Source organism: Melopsittacus undulatus, chromosome 1, assembly GCF_012275295.1.
Source record: "Melopsittacus undulatus isolate bMelUnd1 chromosome 1, bMelUnd1.mat.Z, whole genome shotgun sequence".
Classification (NCBI taxonomy): Eukaryota; Metazoa; Chordata; class Aves; order Psittaciformes; family Psittaculidae; genus Melopsittacus; species Melopsittacus undulatus.
The window spans coordinates 138,504,835-138,525,704 of record NC_047527.1 but is presented as its reverse complement, the minus strand read 5'-3'; the positions used below and the strand labels follow the sequence as shown (position 1 = coordinate 138,525,704).

Below are 20,870 nucleotides of genomic sequence, written 5' to 3'. Positions count from 1 at the left end.
GGGTGAGACAAAATTCATTAAATACTAAATATAGCATTCAGGATGGCTTCTTTTAAATGGGCATTTTCCTCAAAAAAGGACACAAATTAAAAATATGTATTCCTAAAACAGAGAGTAAGTCTGTCAAAATGTGCCAGATTTGAGGGGGTTTTGTGTTTGGTGAGTAGTAAGGTTCTGGCTGCGATACCCTTTCAGTTGGTATCATTTTTATTCAGTAATGTGTATTTCTCATTTGGTTATTTCTCTTTGCATTGATCCTTGATGTGTTGCTTAAAAAAAAAGAAGTCAGAGCAGTTGAACCATATGTTTATATCATAGCTCCTAATGTCAAGATTTTAATTGATTTTCCCATATTGGAGGTTAGGAGGGGGCTGTATCGTGTTCCATGACATCATAAAAACAAAAATATTTAAAATATGTTTCAAATAAAATGAGGGGGGAGAAGAAAAAATGCTTAACTTAGAAAAGATGTGGGATTCATTAACAAAGGAAAATACTGGCCACGGACCAACGGCAAGCCAAATGTTTTGCCAGCAGTTTGCAGTTCACAGTCATCATTGCATGTCACTCTGCCTCCTGCACCAGCCCCTCCAACCATATATGCCTTCCTTTAAAAGAGAAACCTGTCTGGTTTGAGTTGAATAAATTAATTTGGGTTTACTTAGTTTAAAAACAAAAATATAGAGGGCCCAATTTTATTTCATTATGCCCGTGGGTAAAGCAGTCCAAGGTAATTACAACCGCAGTGCTGGTTGTTCTATCTTAATTAAAGAGGGGTTTTTTGCACATAGGTTTTTGCACAACATAATAAAATAGTTTGTGGTCTGGCTAGCCTCAGTGTCACAAGAGTGTACTCACTTGAGAAATTGTCCAGCTTTTCCAAAGGCTGAGGCCCTTCCATGTGAAGAGGAAGCGTGTAGCTGCTCAGCAGAGCACAGGTAGTTTACAGCCTTTCCTATTTAGTGTAAGGGCACCATCGTAAATCATGCAGCAACCAACCTTTCATACAATCTCATACACTAAGTGGCACACTTGTCAGCAGCAATGAATGTGGACTTCAGTAAGTCTTTAAGAAATAATGTGCTCTAGAAATGCGCAACACTGGTTACATAGCTGTGACCCAACCTCTTATTTTTCCAAAGTTTCCTAATAAAGTTTTGGGTTGTTTGGGATATTTTTTTTGTCTCCTTTGCATATAAATATGATTTATTGCTTCACAAATTCTTTTAAAGAAAACTCATCAAAGACATTTAAATAATGTACTTGAGATGCTTATTGAAAAAAACCCCAAACTCAAATCCCAACAAGCATGGCTAAGATGGCCTGTTATTAGAAAAGTCAAAGGAGGCATGTTTGCTAGCTGAATAAATCATGAAGTGTTGTAAAAACACTGTCTCAGGGATGATTAAGGGTAAGTGATTTTCATTACTACATTAAGTTCTCCTTTCTGTTGTGGTGCTTTTTATATCACATCAAACTTAGCTATTTACTTACAGTGCTTTAAAAAGCCCCAGTACCTCAGTTACTTAAATCATGACCCCGTGCATTGATTCAGAAAGACAGCAAGACAAGCTAGCTTTTACTTAGTGCTCAGGAACCTGACACAGCTCCTTTCTTTGGGTGCTCTGTCTCAGGCAGGTGGTAAAACTGATTGAATTCAGATTTGCAAGAACCAGTGGACCAGATCCCTGGGTGACTCAAGTCTGTAAAATTTCACAAGTTTCCCTCCCCACCTGGTGCTAGTGTTTTCCTTCAAGTTGCACAATTTTCCCTCTTAAAAGATTTGGGTTCTTAGCTATTTAAGGCCGCCAACTGTCCTTGAGCCAGATCATGGTGGTTCTACCTTGCTCATTTGCAAGGGTAAGGTTCTAAAGTAGGGTCCCAACGAGCATCCAAAGATGCTTTCCTCAATGACCAGCAGTGGGTTTTGTTTCTTTCTGTCAGGGACATGGATTCTCCTGTGGAGGGGCAAACAAGTGCAACTTCACCTGCTTGAGCTGACACAGTTTCACCTGAGCTTGCATTTACGGAGGAGAAAGTGCCAACGGGCTGTGTGTTGTACCCCAAGCCAGGACTTCAGCCAAGGGGAGGGCAGCCCTCAGCTGCACTGCTAGCAGTGGCTGCCTGCAGGATGAGGGGAGTTGGAACCTGTGATGGTTGACAAAGCTGAAGTCTCTTCCAGCCTCCCAAGGCATGGCCCAAGTGCTTGGCAGTGCTGGCTGCACAGGGCTGGGAGTGTGGTTATAGACATCTGGGCTTCCTAGAGGTCCTCATGCCTAGAATTAGGCATTTGTAAATGGGGAGAATTAGCCTTGAGGTGTACCAAAGAGACTTCCACCCCCATCACTTGAGCTGAGGCTGTGAAAATACTGATTTACTTCCCAGTCTGTGGCGATACTGAAGTAACAACATCTAAATATGCTTCTAGGATGCAGCTGCCAAAGAAATGTTTCACAATGAACACAGAGGGGCATCCCTGTGGCAGCCTCAGCTGAGGTGCTAATGATTTCATAACCTGTTCTTTTCTTATGCAAGCTATAAAACCTGCTGAGACTGTTTGGCATCGAGGTGCTTGCTACCAGGGCAGGAACCAGGGTGCAGCACTGGGTTGATAATGGCTTTGCATGTGGAGCAGATCTGTACAGTGTGTTTTACACACATGGCTTTGAAACGACAAGAAAACAGCCACTTTCTATTTCCACTTTCATTAGGGATTTCTCATGAATATCTGAAATAGACATTTATTGTGACCATAACCCTACCACAAATTAAAATCAGATCCCAAGTCCGCTGTGAAAAAGGGGCTCATTATAATGTATGGAGATGTCAGAAATGATACTAAATGACACTTAACTTTAAACCCCAAACTCTATGCTTACCCATGGCTTTAGGGATAAATCTGCAGTGGAAATAAGACCAGGAGCTAAGCAAGGTTTACATAGGAGGAGGTGTCCCAGTAGATGTATAGCCCACAAGCTAAAGAACAAACAGCTGGTTGCATGTGTCTGCCAAATACAAAGTGTCTTGCATATATACTTCTGCATCTTCTCCACTTAAGCCAGATATTACCTTTGTTACATATCCTACATAGACTGGGTCAGATCTATATGAGGTGTGATGTTGATTCAGATGGTTTGTTGCTATAGAGAAAGAGATAAAGGTAGATTTCCGTGTTGGTCTAAGAGGTATACATCTGAATCATTATTCCTAAACACTGTGTTTCTCATCAAATTTTATGTATGAGCCATTTTAAGAACTTGTTATCTGGTAGGCTAATACCAGGGCTAAATCTGTGCTCCACGAAAATGAGAGACCAGGGGGAGAAATACAAAACATGCTGACCTGCAATCTGATTTTGCCTCTATTCTTAATGTTCATCACATTTGCTTTCCTATTAAAAAAAAAAAAAGAAACAGAACAACAACGCAAAACACAGAGTGGAGTGAGTAAGCCATGGCTTCCGACCCCTGGAAATCGGCCATACTCACTGCTGTGCAAATTCCTGCTGCTCTCTGAGCTGAGATCATACTGTTGGAGATGGCAAGTGTATAGAACACAGATCTGTATCTTTCTTCCATTGCTAAATATGAACAGTAAAAAATAAATGCAGGTGATGCAACAGACTTTGACCAGGCCTATTTATGTGATTGTTGAGATATTTTAACCAGATCAGTTAAAATCTGGTTCCCTGTGGAGCAAAGCAAACAGGTCTGATGTTTGAGTGGAGCTCAGTTTGAAACGGAGTGGAGCTGCCACTTCATTGTTAAGTAAAGTTAACATTTTCTTCACATGTTCACCTGCACTGTACCGGTGTGTCTCAGTAAAGTGCGTGACAAACAGTCTATCTCATAGGAGACATCAAGAAAAGGGCACGTCTTCATTCTCCCTCTTCAGCCTCTTCCCCTTCCTAAGCTGGCAGTCCTTTCCTCTGCCCTCCCAACAGCTCCAAGAAAATAGTTAAAAAAAAAGGAAAAAGAAAGAAAAACAAAACCAAACCAACTAATGTTTCTTGAATGTCAGCATGCTCTGGCTTTGTCAGGCCAGCAGGAGAAACAAATTACACTGTCAGAGGCCTTCCACTGACAACTCCAGGGTACCCGTTCCCACAGTTTAAATCTGGAAACTCTTAATACAAATGCTGCAGTTGATTCCAATGGCTGTAGTGGCACATCACTGAAAAGTGGTACTTTGCAGTTTGGTTTTGCATCATTGGGCAGTCAGTGCATGTTGAAATGACGTTCGTGTTCCTGGAAGGGCTGTTTTCAGACCTGTGTGTGTCTATGGAGACTTGGGCCGTCTCTAGATGAGTGGCATTACTTCAACAATGCAAATGCAGCTAGAAAGATCTTTCTAGCCTGGTTGACCTGGGTGTTTTTTAAGCTGCTCTTTGCAATAATGACTACTCCTTGCTGAATTCTAATGCTGAAAACTGTGAAGTGCAAAATCTTAAAGTTATCCAATACTCTCAGAGTTTCAAAATTCACCTAATTCAGTTTTTGACTCCATTGATCAAAATGCTACTCTATTTCTTCCCCTGGCATGACAGCTGTTTTGCTAAACCACTGTTTCAGTGGTGTTTCTCAAGGGGAAAGTGGAGGAAAAAAGAAACAATGCAAACCAAAGCTATTCATGGGGTATGCATGAACCCTTACAGTTCATGCTGAAGACATGAAATAAATAATTAAAAAGAAATAAATTAACAGTGTGTTAGTTCATACTGCAGACTCTTGGAAGCTGACAGGGTGACCTGAGTTTTTATATGACTGCCTACTGACTAATAAGCCCTTTACTTTAAATTGGTGCAGCGGATGTTTTAATCTTCAACACAAAGTTCTGGTTTGGGGGAATGTTTCCTCTTTAAGGAAACATGTCTCTCAAGACAAGAAAAAAAAAGAACCCAAAACCAAAAAAACCCAAACAGTTGAGAAACACTAAACTAGAAACATCAGTACAAATTGGAAGGCAGAGATCTACAATTTTTCCTTTTTTTTTTCTTAGTGCAATGTAGTGAATTGTTAACATGCATCAGTCAGCATTTCAGGATAAAATTTAGGACAATATCTTCATAGGGTGTCACACATGTTTATGGGTCTGATTCTGTGATTCTGTTCTAAGTGACTGCATTAACAGCAGTCATGTGAACTTCAATGGCAAGGACATTGTGACCAGTAGGATCAACCTCTTGTGTTTCTCAACCACACTGTACGTGCTGCACAAGACAAATATGATGAATGCAAAGAATAGTGGAAAGCTGGGCTGCAGATCAGCATACAAGCTTCAGTGACAGTATCAAGGGCAGCAAGGGTAGAATCTGGCCAGTGCTTTCAGAAGAAATGCTGTAATATTATGGTGACCCTTCTGCTTCTCTTCCTAAGCTAATCACCACTGGGGGTCAGGAGAAAATCCTCAGTAGTAGTCCACAGATGGCAAGGTGTAAGGTGGGATTTTTGTTTTCTTTTGAAGCATAAGACATAGATCACTGTCAAAGCTCATTTTACAGCTAGATGTAATGCATGTTATATACTGTGTTTATGGAGTGTGCGTGCATGTGTGCGTATGAGTGAGATTCCCAGTTGGTTTAAATCCATTGTCTTTGGCAAAGCTGTGTGCTCTATACCATTGAGAATTGGCACTATTGCTGTTGATGTGTTCATGCTTTTTTTATTGTTTTCTCAAATTATTGCGTTAACTGAGTTACAGCTTGTGAGTTCTCTTGATTTTTCAGTTTTATATTTCCTTAGTGATATTTTGCTCATAAACAAGCACATTTTGAAGGTTACCAGGTAGCCTAATGTGCAAGCTCTCTAGGAGAAAAGTTTTGAATATGCTTCTGATCCTCTCATTCCAAAGAATGATTCAAAATAAAACAGCAAGTTCCCAGTAAAATCCCATTTCCACTTGTTTCTATATAAAACATTTTATAATAGTAAGTATCCTTTCTGCTTTAAGCTGGAGAATCTAAAGAAAATGTGCCTGGTATCTGACATTACTGACCACATGGGCTTCCTGCTTTTTGTTATTAGTATTGGCTGATTTGTATGCATATTTTTAAAACTAAGACTTAAGATTTACATGTTATCTGGGAATTTGATCTATAATTTGAAAGGCTACTGTAGCCACAATAAGAATGAAAATAACCCTGAACTGTTGAAAATTCAGCTTGGAGCACCAAAGTGGTAATGACTGTAATAGTAGTTTTCTCGATATTTATAAATCAATGCAAACCAGAAACTGGATGTTTTAATTTACTACAGTTTCAATGTAACTGATACCCTCAAGTTTAGAGCTTTAAGCTTTGTGAAGTGCAATGTTATTGCAGGGCATGCATCCAATTTTTAAAACATTATATAGATTGGAGACAGATGAGCTTTTCCGAATTATTTTAGGCCTATTTTGACTGAATGCCTGAGATGTATTTTCCAGTGGAAATTAATTGCATTGATGTGAAAACAAATGAAGTCTAACCTCAAAATTAGCTGCAGGTTCATGCTCAAACCAGTACTTAAAAGGGAAGGAGTGGGTACAGATAGTGACTGGAAATTGCGATGACAATATACACTTTGTTGGAAGAATAAAATAACCTTTCTTCAATGCCTGCTCTTTTTTACTGTCTCTCTTAGTGGGCATGCCTGTGTAGGGAAAGAAATTTTCCCATGTATCTGTGGTTGCACATGGACAAAATGGACAGTGGCTTTTTACTAGCTATCACTTCTTCCCTTTGCAGACTGCTGGAAACCTTTGCTGGCCTGTGTTGACATCTAAGCATCAATGAAATCTCCAGCAGCCGCTACCCATAGTACTTCTGTCAGTGTTGTGGGGCATTTCTGGTGCACAGTGTTTCGGGGGACTGTTCTGGGGGACTTTATTAGCAAATAGCAGCTAACATGATTTCCACGCTTCAGTGAAATTTGCCTTAGCTATGTAAAAAATGCTGTAGATGAGTTTGGGATTACCGTTTGCTCGATGATGCTCTCAGTCTGTGGTTACTCCCATTGAGATGCAGGCAGAGAAGGCAACATGAGCTCTTTAAATAATGAGAGCAGACAATGCTGGCTTGGAGCTAATTTCTGTTGAAGTACAGCTGCAGCAATTCTCCGTGACTTTGTTCTTTCTGCCTTGAGATTCACCCCTTCCCTGTGCTTCTCATCATTTGTTCTAATACAGCTGTCAGTTGGGATTTTTAGCATGTTTAAGAGATGAAGTGCATACAAAGGTTCCTCCCAGGAAATGGCAAATATTCATTTTGATCTTTATGAAAGTTTGAAAGGAATCGGTGAAGTGGGTTGGGGGTGGGAAGAGGTCACTGAAGATATGTAGCTATTTGGCAGCTCTAAGATATTTCTATACCTGAAGGTGACTTGATAAACAGATAAGTGGGAGTATACCCTCATGTATATACTCTTCTCCCTCCTCCCCACTGCCACCCACTGAAAAAAAACATAAGCTTTGAGACACTGAGCACATTTGGGGCTGTGTAGTGGGCAATGCACAAGTGCTAACTTTTCTCTGGGCTGTAGAGAGAACTTGGCAACTCAGAACCATGTGCTGATGGCACAAGTGCTAAGGAAGCAATGAGCATTAAAAAGTGCAGAGTATCTTTTGTGGTAGTTTTGTTAAAGGATTTTGTTAAAGGGCTGGATTTTGGTCTGCCGCTAGTACTTTTTGTAATACTCTGTAATCTGATACGCTTCCAGGCTTCTAATTTTCTATTTTACTCATTTGCTATTTTGTTTAAGAAATCATGTTTATGTTTTCTTATATAATTAATTTCTTACAGGTTTTTACGTTATGTGTTACTTTTATAGTATTTTTGTTGTTGAGGGTAGAATTGAAATCTCAGTAACTAAATCATGCCACATGTATATACCTGTTAGTTTTCCTCACTAGTGACTGTGGGCAGACTCTGCTTTACATAGTATATAGAGCACAGTTGTGTTGTCAGCATTAGAGAGACTGAATCTGCCAGTGGCAGACACTGGAGTGTTTTTCTCTCACTGAGACTGTTTTCACTAGGCAGTCTTTTTGCAGTAAAATTGTGACCAAACTGATGCTCTAGGTCCAACCACAGTGTTATGGCTATGTGTGCTATGAGTTGTATTGGCACATGGTCTGGAGACCGAGCAACCTTTGAAGCCACTGTCTATAGTAGAGTGATAAAAATTCATCATTCAAGCTTATTCATTTTCATGGAAGAAATATAAAGATTCAGATTAATCCATTAAAAAAACGGATACAAATGCTGGAAGCACCTTTTGGGGTGCATTATGTCTTTCTGTTGCAACTACGTTTCTGTGGGGACCCGAGTTAGGTGCTGGAGTGAGTTGTCCATGAACAAAAAGCAGCCTGGCATTAAAGGCCTGTCACTTAAGCAATAAGCCAGTGTTTTAATTCAGGACCCTTTTCCCAACCCCTTTGGGCACAACAGCCCGCTTTAACTTTTACAGCATCGAATGTGGGGGCGCATGGGGGGATGTTGAGGAAGAAAAGGTCAAGAGATGTTAAGCTATCCAAAGCATAAAGTCTCCATAGCAGCCCTGTCCGCCTGCAGGCGCAGGAGATCAGCAAGTACATCTTTCTTAGACACCCAGGCAGGCAAACTTCCCTGAAACACAGGGGCATGAAACTGCTGCCGCGGCATCCATCATCCTGTGGAGGACAGTGAAAACATGTGCTGTCATCTTTGACATTTTAATTGAAAAGAAAGCTTACACAGATTTCGACCTTAAGCAGTGTGTTTATACAAGTGTATACAGAGAAATAATCTGTCAGTTCAGAGCAGGCTCATTGCTATAGGAGTTGGTTTAGTAACTGAACAATCCAACATTAGCTCACACACCTTGCCTTGTTCCATGCCTCAATAATTTTTAGTAGAAATACTTTGCCTAGAGGCATGCAGTTATTAAAAAAGAGGCTCAGCTTGCTTAAAGTCTGGAATTATTAGCTCATGGTAACAAGCCTGCACTGGAGAAACTGTTGGTTCTTTGTTTTCATGACTTTGCTGTAATTCACCGTCTTATTTTCAGAGACAAACTTCTGCTTTGTTTGGGAAGTTTAAAAAAAAAAAGAACAAAAAAAGGAAAAATAAATCACTTCAAAAAGATTCTTTTTTTTTTCTTTTTTTCATTTTTACTATAAAGCCGGGTTTACAAAGCCCTTTTATCTTAGTATTTCTATTAAATTGCACTGGCACAAATATAAGGGTAAATAGAGACTTTTGAGATATTTGCTTTACCGTGTTTCCAGTACAGGGATCTGTTGGTAATGAGTGCTCACAGAGATCACTCCAAATATCCTCCTAGCCCTTTAAGAGTAAAAAGGGATTTTTCTCCATCCTTTTTGCAACCTCCCATTCTCTTCAGATGCAAAGTTATGAATGTCAAATAAAAGCCATTTGCAGTGCAGTAGTGTTTGCTTGTCAATGGAGTCACTTGAGCCAATGAGTACCTTTAGAAAGCACAAACCTTGCAGAAGTTACTTGGTGTGCAGTTGTCACTTTTATCTGATTGCTGGGGTTAGGTTTCTTTTCAGCTGTTTAATCTGTTGACATTTTTCTTCAGTGAGCCTTAAATTTTCAAGTTTTTTATGAATTTGCTTGCTAGGCTGGAGTCTTAAGCCTGGCCCTTAAAAAGAATGAGCATGTTAGAAAGCATTTGTGTAAGCTTTATTGCTGTTATTATTCCTGGTTTGAAGTCAGCTGCCATTGCTATGTTGTGCATTATTAGTAGCTTTTTTCTTCAATTAAAAGTGATACACCTTCATTTGCAATGATGAAAAATCATTTATTTTCCTGAAGAATTAAGACTGGTCCTATCTGAGCTGAGAGACTATGTTGACAGTGGAGTCAGCTTGACATCGTCACTTGCTTTTATGACCAAATCATGTTTATCCTGCAGGTTTTTTTTTTTTGTTTTATTCAATTTTCTAAATTTCATTACAAGAATGTGTTTTTACATGAGCTAGTTCTTTATATTCCCTTGAACCTGCTTTTTGCAGTGTTTCCTTGTTTTGCTTTAACTCTGCCATTATCCTCTGCGTATCATTTGTGAGTTCCAGCTGTGTGCATAACACTGTGCTGAATGTAAACTCTGAGGGGGTTATAGTCTAAGAAACCATTCTAGCATTTCTTATTTTTCTTGTAATGGGTCATGCAATAAGACCCAGTGAAATATTTAGAGGGAGGGGAAGATTGAAACCAGCAGTTTCTAAGACCTGTAAGAGCCAAAAGGCAAATGTTAATGGGTTCTGTGAGGCTTCCAAGGACCTGCTGGTCCTTGTACTTATGCTGAATTTGCAGAGGTTCCTTAAACATGTGTTCAGGAAATATAGGTGGCATTAGCACGATTGGAGTTTCTAAACGCAAGATTTATCATTGACTAAAATAGAGTTTGTTCCACTAAATATATTACTGCACTGGGGCTGCTGATTTGCAGGGCTTTTCTCCTACAAGCTTGGGTGAAAAGTACAAAATTCTTAACAAAATTAGGAGCCATTTTTCCACAGGTTTGTAGTGTTTTACTGTACATGCAACAATCCCCTGTCCTTTTTTTCTTTTTTCCTTATTCTTTTTCTTCAGTTACATGTTCTGTCCCTGTGACTTTATGCAAGTGAGCAAGAATGCATTTCTGTGGAGTTGCTTTTTTTTCCCAGAGAACAGCTTCTCACTTGACATCAAGGGTATGTGAATTGAGAAGTAACATCTCTTTGCATGCTTTTGACTTTGTCTGCATCATCTCGTATCTGTATGCTGCATCTTGCTCCTTTTGTGATGCTTGTTGCTGAATTCTTTCTACCTCTGTGCCAGTGAATAGCTTGTTATCTTAATTGTGCCAGCTCTCCGCAAACACTTACATGAGCTTTCCCTTCACTTCTGAATCAAGCTTCTTGTCTTTAAGACTTTTCCCAGCTAAGCCTTATCTTATCTCAGTCCTTCAGTTTCTCATTACAATGTCAAGCACCACTTTCACTTTGCCAGTGTCTTTACCATCAGCTAGTTTCTCTTTCCCAGGCTGAAATCTCTTCTTGTCCCATACTGGGAAAATACCTTAAGGAAACACATATGTGAAAATACATGTACATTCTGCTTAAAAACCTCTACAGAAACCATAGCTTTGTCTAGATGCTCCCCAAATCCTCCGAGTTATGAGCCACAATTTTCCCTCTCTAGAGTATTGCCCTTCCTGTGTCTCAATCTTAGTTACTCCCTTCCTCTTGCAGACTTCCTCGATCCTGTCATTCTGGGCATACAAGTTAAATAAAAAACATACGAAGAAACAAAAAAGCAACCAGAGGAGCACCACTAAATTGGCTCCAATTCTTTAGCATGTTTATTTGCTCGTATGTTCTATCTCTGTCTTCTAATTTTCATCTGTTTTGTGTCTCTACATTGTAAACACACTGTGTAAGAATTGTCTCTTATCTGTGTTTGTACAGTGCCAGGCTCAATGGGGTCCCAGTCCCGACTGGGACCTTTGGGCACCACCACAGTATAAATGTCTGCTACTGATAATAATAATCTACCCACATCATGCAGATGTCTGAATTGTCTGAGAAATACAAACAAGGATCTTTACTGGGTTGGCAGAGAGCCATTAATTTTAGGTGCCAGTTTTCTTTTTCCCTGAATATGGTTTGGCTCCCTGAAAAACCTGGTGACACAAACTTCCCACTTCTTGGAAAGCTTGGCTCTTTGGTGATGCAGTGATTAAAACGCTGTTGAACATGGGATATGCAGGTCAGGTGAGGTCCCTGCAACTATGTGAGGTATTCCGAGTACTTGCCCGGTGCTTTGTTGTTGCTTTCCTTTGTGTTTGTTTTTTTCTTTCCTCCTCTGAATGACAAATGAGTGAATTGAAACTGGACAGAACTGCCCTACTTTTGTGGGATGGAGGGAACACCTCAAAAAATGGGCCACAAATGGAGAAAGCTAAGTTGGATTTATAGACTTAAATAATGGCACTGTGGGTTAAACAACAGCAGGCCAGCACTAAGTGAAGCAACCCCTGCAGTCAGTGCACTTTTCTCAGGTTAAAACCTCTCCTCCAGATCTTTGCCCTCTGAATTTTTCAAGTAATGAAGGCCAAGGACAGCACTTGGGTCAGGTACTCTGGCCTCAGCAGCTGCTATGGAAGAGGTTTGCAGTTGGTCTGTAGCACGATGTGCTCCAGTGAACTTACTTTTTAGCAGTTAAAAGTTTAATTGCAAGAATACCTGGTTGTCCATGAGACATCCAGAGGCTCATATTCAGCATGAAAGACTGTGTTCATTTTCAGCATGGTAGGCTCCTTGCTTGCTTCAGCCTGACAGCCACCCAAACCACATGCACATGCTGACATACCTTGAAAAGATCCTTGCTGCTGGTACGCAGTGATTGCTCCTCACTACATTGATCATAATAGTATCATTGCTGCCTTATTCACCTGTATCTCCCCATTGCTTCCACTCACTCTTCCTCATTTTATCCTTGTTCTATAAGGTTTTTGGGGCAGGACCTCGCACAGTTTTTAGACCAAAGCTTTTGGGCACTGTTATAATAAATGCATATACGCATATATATACGTGTATATACATACATATATATAAAAAGGATGAAAGCCTGGGCAAGTTTGTATTGCATAACTGGAGTGTGGAGCAGAAATCCCTGAGCCAGTGCTGACCCAACATGGCAAATTGCCATAGCACAACCAGCCACCTGTGAGCTGCTCCAGTGTGCACTGGCTGGGTCTGGAGGCCAGAGAAAGTCAAGAGATGAGTCCCTCTGCTCCAGTGCAGCTCCATATACTTATGGATTTACTTTTCCCACACCAGAGCTAACTGAAGTAGAATTAACTGGGTTGTGGTGTAGATATTCCTGCTGACCTTGCATGAATGCAACATGCAGGCAAGAAAGGAGCAGGAGAGAGGTCATGGTAAGACCCACTGACCCTGAGTGCTTTACCATAATAGAAAACATACTGCAGTGATACTTTAAATAGCTTCAGTCCTTCTTGCACATAGCCCTGGATAGTCTAGGCCAATATGATCCTAATCTCCTGAGACCTCAGCAACAAATTGTCATGTGCAGAATTTGTCCTTGAAGACTACAAGTTAAGGGAAGGCTGGTCTTTTAATAGGCAAATACAGTGTTTAGTCATCAGACAATCTAGAAAACTAGGTCAGATAGGTGTTGCATCATAGCAGGCAGAATATTTGGTATTAATCAGGAAGGCACCTAGCGAAGTATGTATCGTAGATATTTGATTACATTAGTGGAGTTATCTTTAATCATTGGGTAGAGTCATATGATGGAACATGATCGAGTCACCATGGCTTAGTGGGGTACCGCCCATCTGTTTAAATGTTAGTAAGGATGACTCACAGTGTTAGCACGACCGTGCAGAGGGAGGGACAGGAGCCAACATGGTCAGTTACAGCAGCTTGTCTAATGTGATGTTTTACTAAGCTACCATAATGCTATTCATCCAGGCCACATAGGACCAAAGAGATAGTGTACAAATGCTGACTGTGACTCCATCGTGTGCAACAGCAAGGTCCTGCTGGAACACAATTAAAATTCTAATATTTGGGGAAAACCATGGATAGTCAGATTTTCAGTGAGGTTGAACACTTGCCAGTTCTCTGTCTTATCTGTCCCTTATTTGTGGGCTGTTTGCCCAACAATCCTATTTATTTAGCAACACAGGTGCCAAGAAGTGAAAATCCCTCAGTCAGCAATATTGACTGACAGGCTGCAGGCAGCACCTCCTCAGCATTTACAAAGAGAGGAGCAGAGTCAACGTGTCCATCATTAAAAATAACAATTACAAACTCTCACTGACTTTCTTTGCTGCAGGATAGAAAGCAACAACAAAAGAGATTGTGTTGTCCTTGGAAGAAGAAGAAACAGACAAATTGAGTATCTCAGCTGGTTTGGTTCTGCGCTATACACATTCCCTGAGCTCTGTGCAAGTCAGTGTGCACAAGCACATGCTAATCGATGACCTGTATTCAATGTGGAAGCAATAGAAGTATCCATGAGTACTGGCCAATATCAGTTTCCCCGTGGGGAGTGGAATCTGGTGTGCATTATGTAGCACTTTTATTGGTGGCAGGAGTGGTGCAGACTTTTCAACAGAGGGTCAACCTGGGAGCACAAGGTTTCTCTGACTGCTCTGCATCTCCCTGCTAAAACACACTTGGGAACAGGTTAGCAGGAGTGTAGCAAGAAAAAATACCTGAAGTACTGAGGATTTTTTCCTTCTAGCTAAGTGTAAAGCACATGCAGACCCCTAAAGAGAAGCACAGTATTAAAGGTGAAACTGGGGACAGCAAAGAAGCTTCTTTACCATTTTAATAAATACCAATAATTCCCTTTTGCCCAAGTCCCATATTCCCAAACTCATTAAAGCAATTTTGGAATTTTTTTTGGCTCTGGAACATATAAGCAAAACTCAAGCCGTGCAGTCCCTTGAGAATCACTTGCACAAATTGCACAGGTCAGGCCAAAATAAGTTTCTGTCAAACAGCCTAACACCTAAGCTTATTATGAAACTGGTGACTTGTACAAAGGGTCTGTACGTGGGACAGTCTCAGAATGAATTTAGGGGGTGGGGGTGTGTCACAGCACTTGTTTTACTTTGGTCCCACTGAAAACTCAAGTGATATTTTTACTGAATGCATTGCCTCTGTTAGCCAGCACAGTTCCTATAGGCGGTGGCTAAGCTGGTGGACCCAGAGGGCTCCAGAGCTCCACTGTGCGGGAGGGTGCACACCTTGCTCTGGTCCCAGGACAGGCAGGGGAGTACATCAGCACTTTCTTCATTCCTGTCCACTCCTCACTGCCTGTTCTCCTGGGAGGAAAACCAGGGTGCATGGCTGGCAGGGGATACAGCACACTCTGTTTTGCTCCGCAGCCGCCCCACTGTGCTGGTCTCAACCCTTCATTTGGCAGCTGTTGTGTGGACTTTAAAGTACAAGATAGAGATGACCTGTTTGAGCTTGTTGTCTACTGCTCTGCCGGGCTGTAGCTGTAGTGAGGGTGAGCTGGTGGGAGGTGAACTCTGCTTGTGGGGGTCACCACAGCCTCTGGAAACCAAACTGAGATCATTCTCCTCACATTCAGCCTGGTCTCTTCTCACATTTTTCTTTTCAAAGGATCACTGAATTGGCTTTTTGTGCTATTTTAACCCTGTCCTAATGATTCGCTAGTTGTCTTGTGTGAAAGAGTGCTGGTACATGGAGCAGCTGTGTTTTACGTGGAGAGTAGGATGGGTCAGGGGCTCTGTACTTTAAGTAGGTTTTCTGAGCCCATTTTTCCTGCACTACATCTATTCCACAGCTCCCCAGGCTTAGCCTTGTGCTGAGCTGACTGTAGAGTCCCCTTTCCCAGAAGCTGATTCATGCTCCCTCACAGTGCTCCTTGCACCAGCTCACAGGGTTACACCCTGTATTTGGGAGTAATTTCTTGAGTTTCTTTGGGGAGGTGTGAAAATGTAAAGCACATCATATTCCTCCATCAGCGGTTAACCAGGGAGGCATAGGAAGTGCTTCTCTGTATCTGTTGTTGTTTTGGTTTTTTTTCCCCTCTTCTGAATAAGTACTGTATGTGTCTGGGAGGATTTTTAAAGCATCCTTCAAGACACAGGGTGCTTCTCTTCACGCAGAGCCAAGACAAAAAGATGGGTTCAGTAAATGCGCAGCTGCTAAAGAGAGGGCAGCTGAGGGCAGCTGACTGGGAGGAGCAGAGGTGTCTGGGCACAAGGGAGTAGGCAGAGCAAGGGCTTCAAGGTGGCGTTTGTTGGGACAGAAATGTTTTTCAGGGGAGAACGGGATCAAAGAGAAGAGGGTTGGAAAACTGATAGTCCAAGGATGTAAAACACTGGGGAGTTTTAGGGAAGAGATAATTAGATGATTTGAGCCCTGGGCAGAAGAGGATGAGATTTGTGGCTCAAAAGAAGCTGGTGCTGCCATAAGACAGGCACCTCTGCTTTGGGAGCCTAGTTGTAATGTTCTCCATAAGGGATCTCTGTGAATCCCATTGTTCAAGATCTTCAGCCTTTTTGCTTGTTGTTAGATAAATGAAAGTAACAGCTAAAGATACAGAATGGGTGTATGTACTCGTGATTGCCAGAATCACTTAAAATTGGAAGGGCAAGAAATAAAGTCCTGTCAGTAATGCCATCTAGAGGGACACGCTTGTGAGGTGGGCTGATGCCAACCTTATGAAGTTTAACCATGCCAAGTGCAAGGTCCTACATCTGGGTCGGAGCAATCCCAGCCACAGCTACAGGTTGGGCAGAGAAGAGATTCAGAGCAGCCCTGCGAGGAAGCACTTGGGGGTGTTGGTTGATGAAAAAATGAACATGAGCCGGCTTCAGTGTGCACTCGCAGCCCAGAAAGCCAACTGTATTCTGGGCTGCATCAAAAGGAGCATGACCAGCAGGTCAAAGGAGGTGATCCTGCCCCTCTACTGTGCTCTTGTAAGACCTCACTTGGAGTGTTGTGTGAGTACTGTGTGCAGTTCTTGCCCACCTGGACAAGTTCCTGTGTGATGTATTCTAGGTTACCCTGCTCTTGCAGGGGGGTTGGACTAGATGATCTTTCGAGGTCCCTTCCAACCCTTGGGATTCTGTGATTCTGGTGTCCTCAACATAAAAAGGACATGGAACTGTTGGAACAAGTCCAGAAGAGGCCACGAGGATGATCAGGGGACTGGAGCACCTCCCCTGTGAAGACAGGCTGGGAAGGTTGGGGCTGTTCAGCCTGGAGAAGGCTGCATGGAGACCTCCTAGTAGCCTTCCAGTATCTGAAGAGGGCCTATAAGGATGCTGGGAAGGAACTCTTCATTAGGGACTATAGCGACAGGACAAGGGGTAATGGGTTCAAACTTAAACAGGGGAAGTTTAGATTGGATATAAGGAAGAAGTTCTTTACTGTAAGGTTGGTGAGGCACTGGAATGGGTTGGCCAGGGAAGCTGTGAATGCTCCATCTCTGGCAGTGTTCAAGGCCAGGTTGGACAGAGCCTTGGGTGACATGGTTTAGTGGGAGGGTCCCTGCGTATGGCAGGGGGGTTGGAACTTGATGATCTTAAGGTCCTTTCCAACCCTAACTATTCTATGATTCTGTGATTGAGTGTGATATGGTTCATATCAAGTTGGAGAAGTGACTGTCTTTCACCTCACAGCTCTGAGGTTATGACTGCTTCACTGACCAGCCCAGCCTGATTTTGAAGCTTTATGGCTAGCTATGGATTCATCACTGAAGAGGCAAAGGATGCTTCTGCCGAGGCTGATAATCAGCCTTGATGTTTAGAGACTCCAAATATCTTGAGACTCTTTCCATGCTCCCTGCTGCAGAGGCTCTTCAAGCTCATGGACTATACCTCCTTCTGTCCCATCCTTCTCATACCTCTCCTGCCTAATAAACAGTGTAAACCACATGCTATACTGCAGAGCAACCTGCTCTGTGAGAATTTAATGTACTAACTTATGCTAGCAATGTTTGTTGAGGTACTGTATGTGAAAGCTTTCTTATTTTCATGCTGTTTGAAAAGGTAGCAAGTTACATTTATCATAAATTTCAAGCAACTCATACCTTCTTCAAAACTGATTATCTACTCCCTAGACCACATTCTTAAAGGCTATTTTCAAAAAGCTGTCCCAGCTTTGTTTAATCCATTAATTTTATGATGATTCTTCTTTGTGGTGGGCCTGCTTTCTCACATGCACTCTTTTCCATATGCTGTACTTTGAAAAATCTTTCTAAATCATTTTAACTCATTTTGCCAAAATAACTCATTCTGCCTTTTTATAGTCTGCTCTTTTTGCCTTTACAAGCTACTTAATCTGAATGTAATTTTGCTAATTTTCTTTTTTTTTCACCATTTTCTGTACCCTGGTAACTGCTAGCTTACTTTGGAACAAAAGCTTGGTAGAGCTGTGCAGGAGAGAATATCAAGAGCAGGATGATATACCAATTTTAGAGTAGTTTATTTACAGGTGATAAAACTTCAAAATTAGTTTAAAAGTGTTTAATTTTCTGGCATAGTTTACAGTCCATGGTCCAGATACTTTTGTTCTTGAGGGCTGAATTTACAGCAAAGCACTGATGTGGAATGCCAGGAAATTTTCCTGCTTTGTCTGTAGAAATCTTTTGCGAGCTAGTGTAAAACGCAGAGGTGTGTAGACTGAGACTGGTTGTTACCTTTATATTCATGTTCAGTTGGATGAGCTATACTGGTGCTTTAACTGATAAATAGTAGAGGGAAGGTGATTCATCTGCTTCTTGAAAACTTTCTGTTCTACTGATTTATGCAGGAGAGGACAAATGCTGGATTGGATTATCTGTGCCTGCTTGTCTAGAGTTGCCTGTGCCTAGCACTGGCTGGCACGGTAGGGCTTGTTTGGTCTCCGCAGCCTATGACAGCTTTCTTTCCTTTTCTTCTAGGCCTGTCCCAGGTTCTCTGTCTTCACTACTGCACCTACACAACAGACAAAGACAGCCTATGCCTGCCTCTATGCCTGGCACCCTGCCCAACCCTACCATGCCTGGATCTTCTGCTGTACTCATGCCTGTAAGTATTTTGATTTGGGTTTTTTGGGGAGAAAGCAGGGGGAATAGGGTTTTTTGCACAATTCAGCCTATGCAGAGGTGAAAGTCTGCAGGATTTTCTAAAGAAATCAAAGTGTGATGAGTTAAGGAAGCTGGACCTATTTCACTGCTTCATCTTACACAAGAGTATTTCTGGTGTAGTTAATGGCATGTTAATTAGTGTGAGAGTGATTAGAAACAGTTTACATGAGACTACAATTTCTGGTTCTCACACTTGGTCATGTAGGTGAGATCAGTATGTCTGTGCTGGAACAAAAAGGTTTTTCTCAAGTCAGACAAAACTGGAAAAGCCATGTACAGGAATTATGCCAGTGAACTCTAAGTAATCCTCTTGTTTGTGAAGATAACCAGCTAGCAAGAAAGAAATGTGACTTACTTTCCTGGCCTGGTAATTGCACTTAATTAGAATTGGGTCATGATCACTGCTCACCTTCCACTCATCTCTACAGAGATGGGAATATTTCCCATCTTCTGGGAGACAAAGGGGTGCTTTGCAATTGTAGCTTCAGATTCTTAAATGAGTTTAACAGCAATATAATACATTTGGGCAGGTTGGGGTTGGAGATGAGTAAGGATGGCACAGGGAAGAGGAGACTGGGACAGGAGAAGTTTCTGTTTCATTCCATGATGATCAGTCTGGAATACAAACCTGAGTGTGATTGACCATGGGAGGGAGGAAAGCACTGCTTGTTCTGGCTTTGCTGGAGCAAGGGAAACACTCCAGAGGGCTGCATAGATTCAGGTTTGGCTGCTATTTGAGCAGTCATTAATAAGTCAAGTAATTAGTAACTTGTCAATAAGGCTTTCCTGGAATATCGACCAGGAAGTTCAACAGAAAAAACACAAGACATATCACTGTGGGAGTTTTTTTCTGGCATGATTCCTAAGGAACCTGAAATGGAGCAAACATCCTGCTTCAGTGTAAGCTCAGGGGCTTCGGGTTGCTGCTGGAGAGGCCTTTGGGCAGGTCTGAGTGCAGACAAGCAGGTGTGCTCCAGCTGAGAGCCCCCGAGACATGAACACTGAAGCAAGACAGACCCTATCAGCGCTGGCTGCCCCAGCTGCAGCTCCTGCCCCAAAGCCCTCCTGAAAGGGCTGCAGAGATGGCAGCAGGAGCTGCTCCTGCCCCATGGAGAGGGTGAGGGGACCTGGCAGATGCAGCTTCCCCCTATCAGCAGGCAGTGGGATATTGTCCTCTCTCCCAGGCCCAGCACCCATCACCTCTTCTTGCTGGGACCATGGAGGGTGGAAGCCAAGACCTCACCAAAGGGCACAAAAATAGTTTCCCTGTTTGGAAGGCCTCAGGAAGATTCAAAATCTTCTTTCTTCTGTGAGCCAAAGACGCAGGGGACTGGTCCAAAGCAAGGCAGGATGCTCAGCTCTGGTTGAAAACAGCACCATAACCCTACTTATCACCCCTTCCAATGACTAGCAGCGTAACAGGGCTTCCCTCTTTTCAGGGAACATACACCAGGAAATTTTTTTATCCAGGCCATACTCCCATTAGGTTTTGTTTCACCGGCTTAGTGAAATTGCAGAAAGGGCTTGCAGAAAGGGCTCTGAATAGCCAAGAGGAGCTCTGCTTTGGTTTTTGCTATCTCAGCAGTACATGAAAGCTTCCCTTACATGACACATGGAAACCTCTTCTCAGCTGAGCAGTCTGAGTGAGTTAAAAAAAAAGCCAACTCGTTTTTCATATACCCGAGATTGTAGATTTTTATTTATGTTTTTAACAAGCTAAGTTGAGCTGCACTGACAGGGGAAGCTACAACTTTATACAAGTGATGCTTTTAAAACCACTTAACTCTGACTGTTGTTATACTGAAAGGGAGAAAATCATTACAAAAAAGTGCAAACCTGGGTGGCTGCTACATTTGTTTAGTAAAGAACCTTTTTCTTTATAATTGGCTGTGAGTTTTCAGGGTCGATTCTGATGAAACACACTCCTGTGTGCATACACACATGCAATTCACGACACAGATTGTTATTTTTCCAGTCATGACTTGAAGAAATAAAGCTGAGTCCATTTAAATAGAAACTAAGCATAAATTCTTGCAAATGTCTCCAGATGTTTTCAAACCTTCTTTTTTTTTTCTTTCTTTTTCTTTTAAAAGATGGAGCGACAAATGTCAATGAACTCCAACATCATGGGGATGCAAGGGCCGAACCTCAATAATCCATGTGCTTCACCTCAAGTCCCCCCAATGCATTCAGAAGCCAAAATGGTAAAAAGAGAAAACAATAATAATAATAATAAAATGCTTTTCTTGTATTGCTCTTGCGT

General features: G+C 41.9%; 1 protein-coding gene across 1 annotated transcript in view; it reads left to right on the top strand.

The window, feature by feature from the left end:
• The window catches only part of CREB5 (cAMP responsive element binding protein 5), a 209,781-nt gene that overhangs the window by 123,455 nt on the left and 65,456 nt on the right, over window positions 1-20,870 (top strand). Inside the window, exons 5-6 of the mRNA XM_031044999.2 lie at window positions 18,422-18,548; window positions 20,701-20,811. Coding sequence (XP_030900859.1) covers window positions 18,422-18,548; window positions 20,701-20,811 — 238 coding nt within the window. The remainder of the gene's footprint in view (window positions 1-18,421; window positions 18,549-20,700; window positions 20,812-20,870) is intronic.